Consider the following 13128-nt stretch of genomic DNA (forward strand, 5'->3'; position numbering starts at 1 on the left):
GGCATTACCTACCAAAGTTGGATACAGCTATTCTATGTTTCAGCAATTCCTCTCCTCAGGTTCCAGTTTACCTGTTAGCTGACTTCCCTACTAAAATATAGTCACCATGAAGATAGAGGCAGTGTTTGTTTTTTTCGCTACCATATCCCCAGAACTTAATATCTGACTCAGGCTCCCCACAAATATTTGTGAAGACACTTACAAGACATGTAATAAAGTAAGAGGGAAATACAGAAGGGAAGAAATTATCTCTTCTGTGAAAAGAAAAAATATAGAAATAAATATGCACTTAAGACATACAAATATATTCCTAAATAGTTTATAAGAAATGACAGATGATAGTTTCTTACAGGGTGAGAAGGCAGAAATGGGTAGGGGGTGGAGCGTAGGGAAGAAGGCATTTACTTTTCCACTGTACACCTTTCTGGTAAATACTGTGTGAATTTTCATACCACTTTTGAAATCACCTTTATTAACGTATCATTCACATATGGTACAGTGCACCCAGTTTAAGCGCACAGTCCCATGAATGTGTGTACATACGTAATCAACACTCCAATCCAGATTTAGAACATTTCTGTCACCCAAACACGTTCCTTCTGCCCGTATGGTTGTTGGCAGAACTCCGTTCCTTATGAGCTGGAGTACTGTGGGCCTTAGTTTCTTGTTGGTTGTTGGCTGGAAGCTTCCTTCCTTTCCTTGCCCAGTGGCTATCTCCAGAGGGCCATTCATAACAAAGCATCTTGCTTTGTCACAGCCAACAAGAGTGTGTTTGTCCTGCTTGGAAGTTTTTGAGTTTCTTGGATCTGCGGGAGACTTTTAGCCATGATTTCTTATTTTTTTTCTCCTCTTCATTTCAGCTCTGGGATATGAATTGCACGTCTGTTTGACTCCTTGATATTGTCCTTCGTGTCACTGAGGCTTTGTCCATTTTTTTCTTCAAACTCCATGTGCTGCACTTTGGTTTCCAGGGAGTCTTTCTGATTAAAATACTGTCTTTTTCAACTCTGTGAACTGTGTTTTATTTATTTATTTTTGTGTATTTTCCGGTTTTTTTCCTCTTTAGAATTGTTTTCCTTAAATCCCCCTTAAACATATTTATTGCAGCTATTTTTAAAGTCTTTGTTTGCCCATTCTGTCTTCTTCACTATTTCTGAATCTATTTCGGTTGACTGAGTCTTGTCCTGGTTTTGTTTGTTTTTCCTATTTCTTATAACCACTAGTAGTTTTTTTTTTTTAATTGGATGCCAGTTTTTGTGAATGTCTGGATTTTCTTGTCTTTTAAGTGTTAAGTTTTATTTTGGCAGGTAACTATTTGCAGGTAAGTCTGATCCTATCAAGCTGTGCTTTTAAGCTTTGTGAGGAAAGAGAGATCAAAGAAGCCTTCCTCTAGGGCTTGTTCAGCCTAGTCCTAATGCAGAGCCTTCCTGGAACCTCCACTAAGTGCTCTGCTCTTCCACAACATTTCTCCACTTGGGCTGCTTGGCATTAAAACATCTCTCAGTGTCATAAGGAGGTTATATGAACACTACTAGCTGTTCAGCTTATCATTCCCTGCTGACTGGGTTTTCCCCAGCTTTGTACTTTTTCACTCTGTAGAGGCACAGCTTAGTGTTCAGCCCAAAACTCAGAAATATGGAGCAATTTGTTTGCACAGCTCCCTTCTCTCTGGTCCCCTTTCCTCCCACCATTAACCATCTAAGTCTTCCCAAACTATACTCTGTCTCATCTCTGCTCAGCATAGATACTCCCTTGGGTGCCAGAACCCAGTTACTGCTTCCAAGCAGAAGCCCTTCTCTCATGAGCACACTGTCCACTGGCTGAAAATAGATTATTCATATACGTGGGCCAGGTTTCTAGCTGTGTGCAGTAGGAAGGCTAGTCTGGTACCTGTTACTCAATCACAGTGGAAAGCAGAAGGTTATATTTAATTTTTTTAATGCATACGAGATTTATCTGGGTGATGGGGCACCTGGGTAGCTCAGTCAGTTGAGTGCCCAACTCTTGGTTTCAGCCGGGGTTATAATCTTAGGGTCTTGGAATCAAGCCCCGCCTCGGGTTCCCACTCAGTAGGGAGTCTGCCTGAGGTTCTCTCCCTTTCCCTTTGCCCCTTTCCCTGCTCACACATCCACACGCGTGCTCTTTCTCTCTCTCTCTCTCAAATAAAGAAATAAACTCTTTAAAAGAAAGATTTATCTGAGTTGTGATATACCTTTTACATCTAAAAATAAAACCTAATAAATGTTATTTTTCCAAAAGAAGGTATTTTTAAACCAAGCCATCAAATACACAAATTCATATCTGTACACTGTCACATTCTCTTTTAGCGGTTAAAAAGGAAATAAAACACAAAAACAAGTCTCCAAGAGTAGCAGTGTGACATTAGCAAAGTGTTCCAAGTTGTCTGGGTAGTCTCCCTTCCTTGGTCCACATCCAGGAAGAATGTGGTCCTACAGCAGCCACAGCATTTTAGAAGATACCCACAAGGCTGCTGCGGTGGTCAGTAGTGAAGTGGTTAATCTTCCTTATGTAAAAGCAGAGAAGAGTGCTTAAAACATAAAGTTACTTAAAATTCAGCTTTGCTTTATGGTGATTTAGATTTTGTTTAATTAGTATTTAGAACTGCACATTGTTTATAGCTATTGGTATTTCAATAGATGCTTAAATGTTTGAACATTTGAAGTTTAATAAGCCTCAGTTCTTTGAAGAAAAACATTGATGTAATTAAATTTTCAATTACTCTTTTTTTAGGGGCCCATACAATTAATAAAAGCTAAGGCATTTAACAACACTCATTTAAAAACCTAGTCAACCACCTCATTAATTAGCTAACACTTATAGCAGATATTTTTTAATAATAAAAGTCTCACAAAGGCAGAGTCACAACTTGTGAACAGTATATATAATGACATGAAAAATAAAATTAACTTTATTCCAGGATTATTCTGTGTGTATATATGAATGTGTGGATCAATTATGGCTTTCCAAAATGCATTCTTGTGCATTGATACCAATTACGTTTATTTGTTTTGAATTGTGTGGTCAAATTAAAAACACTGAAGCAATTGTTCCTCAGAGCTTCCTTGCCCTTAGCACATTTTAGAGGATCTTAAATTCAAGTTGAAAATAAGAAAGGCGCAGAGGTCTACAGATGGGAAAAAGTCGTATTCAAATTAAAAGCTACATTTATTTTTTGTTTTTGTTTTTGTTCAAGATTTCCCTCTCCTTTATTTAATTTTTTAAAAATTTTTATTTAAATTCAGTTTCATTAACTGTATTTTCATATACTGTATTATTCGTTTCAGAGGTAGAATTTAGTGATTCATCACTTGCATATAACACCCAGTGCTCACTGCATCATGTGCTCTCCTTAATACCCATCACCCAATTATCCCATCCCTCCACCTCCATTCCCTCCAGCAACTCCCAGTTTGTTTCTTAAAGATAAGAGGCTCTTATGGTTTGTGTCCCTCTCTGTTTTTATCTTTTTATTTTTCCTTCACTTCCCCTATGTTCACCTGTTTTTGTTTCTTAAATTCCACATATGAGTGAAATCATATTGTATTTGTCTTTCTCTGATTGTTTTCACTTAGCATAATACCCTCTAGTTCCACCCATTTCATTGCAAATGGCAAGATTTTATTCTTTTTGATGGCTAATATTCTATCATATATATATATATCACACCTTCTTTATCCACTTATCTGTTGATGGACATCTGGCCTCTTTCCATAGTTTGGCTATTGTGGGCATTGCTGCTATAAACACTGGGATGCAGGTGCTCCTTTGAATCACTCTGTTTGTATCCTTTGGATAAATACCCAGTAGTGCAATTGCTGGGTCATAGTGTAACTCTATTTTTAACTTTTTGAGGAACCTCCATACTATTTCCAGAGTGGCTCCACCAGTTTACATTTCCACCCACAGTGTAAGGGGGTTTCTTGGCATCCTTGCCATCTGTCGTTTCTGGAGTTATAATTTTAGCCATTCTGACTGGTGTGAGGTAGTATCTCATAGTTGTTTTGGTTTGTATTTCCCTGTGCAGAGTAATGTTGAGCATTTTTTCATGTGTCTGTTGGCCATTTGGATGTCTTCTTTAGAGAAATGTCTGTTCACGTTTTCTGCCCATTTCTTGATTGGATTATTTGTTTGGGGGTGTTGAGTTTGGTAAGTTCTTTATAGATTTTAGATACTAGCCTTTTATCTGATATGTCATTTGCAAATATCTTCTCCCATCCTGTAGATTGTCTTTTAGTTTTATCGACTGTTTCCTTTCTTGTGCAAAAGCTTTTTATATTGATGAAGTTCCAATAGTTCATTTTGCTTTTGTTTCCCTTGCCTTTGGATACGTGTCTAGCAAGAAGTTGCTGTGGCCAAGATCTCAGAGATTGCTGTGTTCTCCTCTAGGATTTTGATGGATTCCTGTCTCCCATTTAGGTCTTTTATCTGTTTTGAGTCTATTTTTGTGTATGGTGTAAGGAAGTGGTCCAGTTCCATTCTTCTGCATGTATGTGGCTGTCCAATTTTCCCAACACCATTTGCTGAAGAGACTGTCTCTTTTCCATTGGATATTCTTTCCTGCTTTGTCAAAGATTAGTTGAGGGTCCATTTTTGGGCTCTCTATTCTGTTCCATTGACCTATGTGTCTGTTTTTGTGCCAGTTCCATATTGCCTTGATGATTACAGCTTTGTAATATAGCTTGAAGTCTAGAATTGTGATGCCACCAGCTTTGTCCCCGCCCCCCGCCACATTCCTTTGGCTATTTGGGGTCTTTTGTGGTTCCATATAAATTTTAGGATTGTTTGTTCCAGTTTTTGAAAAATGTTGATGGTATTTTGACAAGGATTGCATTGAATGTGTAGATTGCTTTGAGTAGCATAGATATTTTAACAATATTTGTACTTCCAATCCATGAGTATGGAGTGTTTTTTCCATTTCTTTGTGTCTTCCTCAATTTCCTTCATAAGTGTTCTGTAGTTTTCAGAGTACAGATCCTTTACCTCTTTGGTTAGCTTTATTCCTATGTATCTTATGGGTTTTGGTGCAATTGTAAACGGGATTGATTCCTTGATTTCTCTCTCCTGCTTCATTTTTAGTGTATATAAAGGCAACTAACTACTGTGCATTGATTTTATATCCTGTCACTTTGCTGAATTCCTGTATGAGTAAGCAATTTTGGGGTGGATATTTTGGGTTTTCAACATAAAGTATCATGTCTCCTGCAAAGAGTTAAAGTTTGACTTCTTCTTTGCTGACTTGGATGCATTTTATTTCTTTTTGTTGTCTGATTGTTGAGGCTAGGACTTCCAGTACTATGTTGAACAACAGTGGTGGGAGTGGACATCCCTATTGTGTTCTTGACCTTAGGAGAAAAGTTCTCAGTTTTTCTCCATTGAAGATGATATTCACTGTTGGTTTTTCATATATGGCTTTTATGATATTGAAGTATGTTCCATCTATCCCTACACTACAGAGAGCTTTTATCAAGAAAGGATGTTGTGTTTTGTCAAATGCTGTCTCTCCATCTATTGAGAGGATCCTATAGCTCTTGTCCTTTCTTTTATTATGTGGTGTATCACGCTGACATGCAGATGTTGAACTACCTTTGCAGCCCTGGAATAAATCCCACTTGGTTGTGGGGAATAATCCTTTTAATATACTGTTGGATCCTATTATCTAGTATCTTGGTGAGAATTTTTGCATCCATATTCATCAGCGATCTCCTTTTTGATGGGGTCTTTGTCTGGTTTCTGGGAGCAAGGTAATGCTGGCCTCACAGAAAGGGTTTAGAAGTTTTTCTTCCATTTCTATTTTTTGAAAGAGCCTCAGAAGAATAGGTATTAATTCTTCTTTAAATGTTTGGTAGAATCCCTCTGGGAGGCCATCTGGCCCTGGACTCTTGTTTGTTGGGAGATTTTTTTATTAGTGCTCCAATTTCTTTGCTGGTTATGGATGTGTTCAGGTTTTTTATTTCTTTTTGTTTCAGTTTTGGTCATTTATATGTTTCTAGGAATGCATCCATTTTCTTCCAGATTGCCTATTTTTATAATTACTCATAATATTCTCTCATAAATGTTTGTATGTCTTTGGTGTTGGTTGTGAAACAAGAGAAGTACCAAATACACAATCTATCCTTACACCTAAAGAAGCTGGAAAAAGAACAGCAAATAAGGCCCAAACCCAGGAGGAAAAGAGAAATAATAAAGATTATTGTAAAAATCAGTGATACAGAAATTAAAAAAAAAAATAGATCAACAAAACTAGGAGCTTGTTATTTGAAAGAATTAATAAGCTTGAAAACCTCTTGCCCTTTAGTTTTCTCGATTGTTTCCTTTGCTATGCAGAAGTTTTTTATTTTGATGAAGTCCCAATAGTTCATTTTTGTTTTTGTTTCCCTTGCCTCACGAGATGTGTCTAGTAAGAAGTTGCTATAGCTGAGGTCAAAGAGGTTGCTGCCTATATTCTCCTCTAGGATTTTGATGGTTTCCTAGCTCACATTTTTTTATTTTTGGGTATGGTGTAAGGAAATGGTCCAGCTTCCTTCTTCTGCAGGTGGCTGTCCAGTTCTCCCAAAACCATTTGTTGAAGAGACTGTCTTTTTTCCATTGGATATTCTTTCCTGCTTTGTCAAATATTAGTTGACCATATAATTGTGGTCCATTTCTGGGTTTTCTTTTCTGTTCCATTAATCTATGTGTCGGTTTTTATGCCAGTTCCATACTGTCTTGATGACAGCAGCTTTGTAATATAGCTTGAAATCCAGAATCGTGATGCCTCTAGCTTTGCTTTGCTTTTTCAGGACTGCTTTGGCTATTCAGGGTCTTTTGTGATTCCATACAAATTTTAGGATTGTTCGTGAAAAATGGTGGTATTTTGATAAAGATTGCATTAAATGTAAGCAACATTTATAGCAACACAAGCTTACCTCAAGAAGCAAGAAAAGTCTCAAAATCTTAAATAAACACTCTATCCTTACACCTAAAGGAGCTAGAGACAGAAGAACAAACAAACAAACAAAAAAAGCCAGGAGAGGGACGCCTGGGTGGCTCAGTTGGTTAAGCAGCTGCCTTCGGCTCAGGTCATGATCCCAGCGTCCTGGGATCGAGTCCCGCATCAGGCTCCTTGCTCGGCAGGGAGCCTGCTTCTCCCTCTGCCTCTGCCTGTCATTCTGTCTGCCTGTGCTTGCTCTCTCTCCCTCTCTCTCTCTCTGACAAATAAATAAAATCTTTAAAAAAAAAAAAAAAGCCAGGAGAAGGAGGGAAATAATAAAGATTAGAGCAGAAGTGGGTGGGGGGAAAAAGGACAACAACCCTAGAAGAGCAAGTGACAGCAGACAAATATGACAATAAAATTGACAGATGGAAAGCAATTGGATAAATGCCAGGTGAATTAAGAGAACAGAGAAAGACAAAAGCAAAAGACAACCAAAATCAAAGAAAACCAACACCTATAGAGAAAGTAGTCAACAAGAAGCACTTAAGTATGACAGCACCCTAGACAATTACAGGAACTGAGTGTACTGGGCACTTCTGGAGTCACCAGGCACTTCTAAGGACAGAAATAATGAGGAGCAGGCTAAACTCAGTGTATAAGAGATTCCCTTCCCCAACCCAATCAGGTGACAATCCCTCTTCTACCCTGGCTGAAGGTTGGACATTTACTCTGAAAAGAAATTCAACCACACAAACTTTGGAAAGGAAAAAGTAATTAAGTATGCAATTACATAATTAAGGTAGGAGTGATTAAGTATAATCTGTACACCAAACATCGAGGAGAAATCCCCCACCCCACACACAGCTGTCTTCCCCTGTTTAACTCCACCGATGGTGGCAACCAAGATTATTGTGCCCTTATTCCTATAGAAGGGTGTAGAGGATTTCTCTTTGGAGAAATTAAAGATCTCAGATCAATAGTATATGTATGGATATATAATTTGAAACAATAATAAAAATCAACCAAATAAAAAGGAAGTATTCTGGAAATTCTAATACAGTAGATGATTTAGATGATCAACATTCCTTGTGGACATACAATCCTTCTTATATTCAGTTCACCAAATCACCAAACCCACCTCTATCTTCTTCCTTCTGCAGACCCCTAATCAGCACAACTCCTTGCACTTATACCCCCTGCAAAATCAAGCCATCAATGGGCATACCTAAATATGTCCCTTAGCACCATCTAGGGAATAAAACAAGAAGTAAAACTGGATCTGCCTTCAAGTTACATGAATTATGTTTGACAGGCTGTGTCATATGCAGGAATCTGTAACATAAATTAATCACAAATTAGGGGCACCTGGTTGCTCAGTTGGTTAAGCAGCTGACTCTTGATCTCAGGTCTTGATCTGGGTTGTGAGTTAAAGCCCCATGTGGAGCCTACCTTAAAAAAAATTAGGGGCACCTGGGTGGATCACTCAGTTGAGCGTCCAACTCTTGATATCAGCTCAGGTCATGATCTCAGGGTCCTGGGATGGAGCCCCACATTGGGCTTCCTGTTCAGCAGGGAGCCTGTTTCAGGATTCTTTTTCTCTCCCTCTGATCCCCCCAAATGGATGAGTAAATCTTAAGAAATAAAAATAAATTAAACACAATTAAATACTAACTTGCATGGTACAGAGTTATGTGGTGTTCAGAGACATGTCAGATCAAAGAGAATGTGCCTGTATCAGTGGGAGGCAAAGCAGAAAATGGTGAAGACACCAGATACAGGAGCTGGGCTACACCATTGCAGTGCTCTGTAGATCATGTCAAGGTTTGGGGGTTTTACTCTACGTATAATGAAAAGCCAATAAAGGATCCTAGTCAGGGAGTGACATAATTTTAAGATCACTGGATGAAGAATGGACTAGAGGGAGGCAAAAACCAATAGGAAGAATAGTTAGAAAGCTATTGTGGATAGGTAAGCCATTGTGGTGGATTAAAGACCTATTATAGAAGTAGAATCAATAAGATTTGCTGCTGTCTTCCTTAGGTAGAGAACAGAGGGAGGGACTAAGAGGAAGGAGCTAAGGATTCTGATTCCCAGAATTCTGATTTGAGCAACTGGCGGATGGTGGTTTCACATTTCCAGGTGGAGGAAGACTGGGAAAGGAATAGGTTTCAGAAGGGAAACAAAAAGTTAGATATTGAGCAAATTCAGGTGCAGATACTTGAGATACTCCCCTCGATTTGTCAAAGAATCAGTTGATTCATGGTCCTCTCTGTATTCCACCTTCTAGGACACCACGTGGCCTTGGGACCCAGCAAAAAAATCCACTCTAGAGTCAGTGAGGGGTTGGTGGTTGTTGGCATATAGATGGCATTGGAAATCATGAAAATATAGGAGACTATTTAGGGCAGTGGTTTTCAAACCTGGGTGTGTGTTTACAATGCACTTTTCAAGACCCCATCCGGGACTGTTTCTGATTCAGTAAGTCTTGGTCAGGTCCAGGAATCTGCTTTATTAAAAGCCAGTGCAAAAAGGTTAGGATGCAGGTAATTGGGGCTAGATGAAATAGGCTTGAAGACAATCCAGAGATGAGACACTAGCAACTCCAACCCTTTCCAGAAGCTGGACAGAAACAGAGAGAGGTTGGTAGGTAAAGGGGAATGTGAGGCCAACCAGACGGTTATCTCTTTTTCTATGCTATTAGTTTGTTTTTTAAGGTGGGAAACACTATGGCAGTGGTTTGTAACGCTGGCTACACATGTAAACCCTCCTGGGCTTTTAAAAAATACTGATGCACAGAATCCACCCAAAATCAGTAAATCAGAATCTCTGGAGGTGAGGGCTCAGATATCAGCATTTTTAAGCTTTATTTATCCTCCCTCCTCCCCAAAGCATTGTTTTTATTTCCTCAGTGCCAGGCATTGAGTATGCGCTCAATTCATGTGCACTGTTGTGTAAAGTACTGCTCACCAGTGAGCAGTCGGTACAACCGAAACCACTGTATGTTCTGTAAAGCCCATGTAATCTTCGTGTGAAAAGGATTATAGTCTAAGAATTGAAGCCCGAGAGGGGAATTCAATACGTAAATTCTCTCCGCCTTGGTAAGTGGAGAATCAGGATCAGAACCCAGGGTCCCAACTCTCAGGTGAGAACTGCCTGGCCTTTCAACAATCCTTATTTTAACCACTCCCCACACCTGCTCACCCATCAAGACAGCGGGTCTAATAAACACCACACCGTTTCCTAAATCACAAACTGCGGTCCCTTTCATCAAATCCGTAGGCACTCCCAAACCCTGCTCTGTCCTAGACCCAGCCTATTCCCCTCACAGCCTCACGCCCAGTCCTGGACTTGACCAGTGGGACCTAAGGTCCCTCCCAGCGCTGGCGCCGCTCGGCTGGGGGGAGGGGAGGGGAAACTCGTCGCCATAGCAACCGCGGACACGCAAATGGGCCCTCAGTAACAGGAGACCAGAGCTCCTGGTACAATTTTTTTTTTTTTTTTAATGTGCTTTCCTTACCGCTTCCCGTGCCTGGTGCGTGAATTTGAGGGTCTGGTAAGAAAGCTCCATCAGCTACCGTTTCAGGGCCGGAGAAGTGAAAAGGGCCAGTCACTAGCCTGACCAGTACTTCCAAAGAAAACTGCTCGGGGAAACCTGACGCTTAACTAGCCCGCCCCTTTCAGGATTGGCCGGAGCCTGGACTGGTCAGCCAATCGCTGGGCAAAGATGGATTCTTTCTCATGCCAATCAATATTAAAATAAGCACGTTTCATCCAAAGCCTTTGCAGGGCACTGACCAATCAAGAGAGGGAGGGGGGATGATTGACAGGGTTTGGGGCGGGGCTTGAAGTTTTCTGGTTCGGGTCATTTCTGTCTCTAAAATGCCAGGTTACCAAGTTTATGTATCGTATTATTTGTCCTTGATTTCGGCTGTTGTCCAGGCCTTTGTGACCCAGCGCTTACGTTCCCAAGACTACACTTTGACACCCTGTCTTTTCCAGGTCCCCATCTCTTCCCCCCTCCCCCGCCGTCCCCCCCCTTATTAAGGTAACGTTTGGAAGGAACGTTCTGCTTTACTTTGAAATGTCTGCAAGTGGTCCTTTTAGACTGGAAGAATCTGCTATGGACTTTGGCTGTCAGAGGCTTTCTGGGATGCAAAGTGTGCGTCAACCTTTCCCTTCTCCTCCAACTCCCTTCGCTCTGGACCTATGCTCTTTAAAAGCGGACAAACAGGGACTTGACATTTTCCTCTGCTCCATTTTCTTCATGTGTTAACTATTTTGTGTCTTCAGTGTCTTTGCCTTCTGTCTCCGCTTGCTGTTAATCTTATTCTAAACGATCCCCTCTTCATTATCTTCGGGCTGCTTCTTGCATTCTCTACCCTTAGAATTTAAAAAAAAAAAAATCCAGTTTCCTCAATCTAAAAAAACAAAACAAGCAAACAAAAAAACCAGAACAAAGCAAAACACCAGATCTCTCATCGTATAATTGCTGAATTGAATCCCCTCTCTTCCATTCACTTCAAGCTTTTTGAAAAGACTGACTAGGGGTGAGGTCCGGAACAGATGACCAAGAGAGAATTCTTGAGACATCTTTGGTGCAAAATTGTGGTTTATTAAAGTACGGGGACAGGACTGGTGGGCAGGAAGAGCTGCTGCCCCAGGGTGAGGAGTGGTCTATTATATACTTGTAAATTGGGAGGGGGTTAGGGATGATGTAAGTCTCTAAAGAATTTTGGAAGCAAGGTTTCTAGGACCTTGAGGGGCTAGCTATTTTCTGGGGAAAAGGTTATTCATTACCGGTAATAAAACCCTCTAGTGAGACCCTTTAGATGTATATCCGTGGGCTATATGCTTGGGAATGATTGTGACCCTATCTTGGTGGTTTAGAGATAAAAGTTTCCTAAAGGAATTGTTAAAGTAGACTTACAGGATCCTGGTTGGGGGTAGGGGTTTGTCAGGCTAGGATTGTCCTTTGCCCTTAGCAAAGCCTTAAGGTGGAGGTCACTCTGCCTGTTTTAAGGGCTTGTCAGTAGGTAAGGAAATTTAATTATTCTTCTGCCTCTGCTTCCCACATCATTCCCCCCTGAACAATTTTGACCCTTAAATCTTTAAGGTAGTTGAAGGTGGAAGGTCTCATTTTCTGTAACTTCTTCCTGCTGAATAGGGGTGTAGAGTTGTCCCTACCTACTCTGGTCAACATTGATCAGTTGAGCAATGTGTAGGGAGTTAAGAAAGACAGAGGCAGCTGAATCCAGCGCTCCCAGTGAAGAAGTGTCTCTGTGCGTGGTAAGGATCATCTGTCATCGTGAAGTCATTTTAGCAATGGAGTCTGGGCACCAAATAGAGAAACATCGAACAAGGCAACACATTAAGATTAATAAGGCTATAAGAATGAGAAGTCCAAAAAGGGAGATTTTTGGCCATAGTCCTCCTTTAAACCAGGAACTTAACCAATCACTGAGAGAGAGAGAGGGATCCTATACACCTTCAATCTGGGTATTCATATCTTTTATTAGTCCTGTGACATTTTTGTGATATTCTGGGATGTACACACAACATTCTGATTTGATAATTTCACATGTGACTGTCTTCTTCCGTTTGCCACCTCCCATCCATTTCTCAACACATTCTGCCCCTCCTCTTTTGAACCTGTTCTTATCAGAGTCTTCAATAACTTCCTAATTAGGAAAGCCAATTATAGGTTATTTTACACCTTTTTTTAAATCTTATTTAAACTTAGCACCATTTGAAACTGTTGACCACTCTCACATTAGATAATAACTATAATTTATGAAGCATCTATGGCATCAGAAAACACACTATGTGACTTATGTGGTTACCTAATTTAATCCTAACACCCCATGCAGAAGTCATTAACACTCCCAATTTACAGTTGTGGAAATGGGCTCAAAGAGCCAAATTAGCCAATCTTAAATTATCCAACAACATAAAGTTAGGATGCAAAACTATCTCCTGAATGAAGCCAATCTGCCTTTCCACTATGCCATGCTGCTACCCTCCCTGTCCAGTTTCACCTGTCATTCCCAGCCCAATCGAGGCAAACCCCCCAACCCCATCCCCAGATTACATGAATTTGTGAACTACTCCTGAACAGTTTCTTTTGCCTAGAGGATCACTCTCACCTCATTTGCCTAACAAAAGCCTGTATTGTCTCCTAGGACTCAGCTCAGACT

At 40.3% G+C, this 13128-nt stretch overlaps 1 protein-coding gene across 2 annotated transcripts in view; it reads right to left on the reverse strand.

Annotated features, from left to right (window-relative positions):
* KATNAL2 (katanin catalytic subunit A1 like 2) overlaps positions 1-10592 on the reverse strand; it is a 67457-nt gene extending 56865 nt beyond the window's left edge. Inside the window, exon 1 of one of the 2 annotated variants that reach the window (XM_032859463.1) lies at positions 10452-10592. In XM_032859463.1, the coding sequence (XP_032715354.1) occupies positions 10452-10502 (51 nt within the window). In that variant the 5' untranslated portion in view covers positions 10503-10592. The remainder of the gene's footprint in view (positions 1-10451) is intronic. The other variant, XM_032859465.1, reaches the window with a different exon arrangement.
* Positions 10593-13128: the final 2536 nt, after the last annotated feature.

This window comes from Lontra canadensis, unplaced genomic scaffold (genome assembly GCF_010015895.1).
Source record: "Lontra canadensis isolate GAN:19392208 unplaced genomic scaffold, GSC_riverotter_1.0 scaffold17, whole genome shotgun sequence".
Taxonomy (NCBI): Eukaryota; Metazoa; Chordata; class Mammalia; order Carnivora; family Mustelidae; genus Lontra; species Lontra canadensis.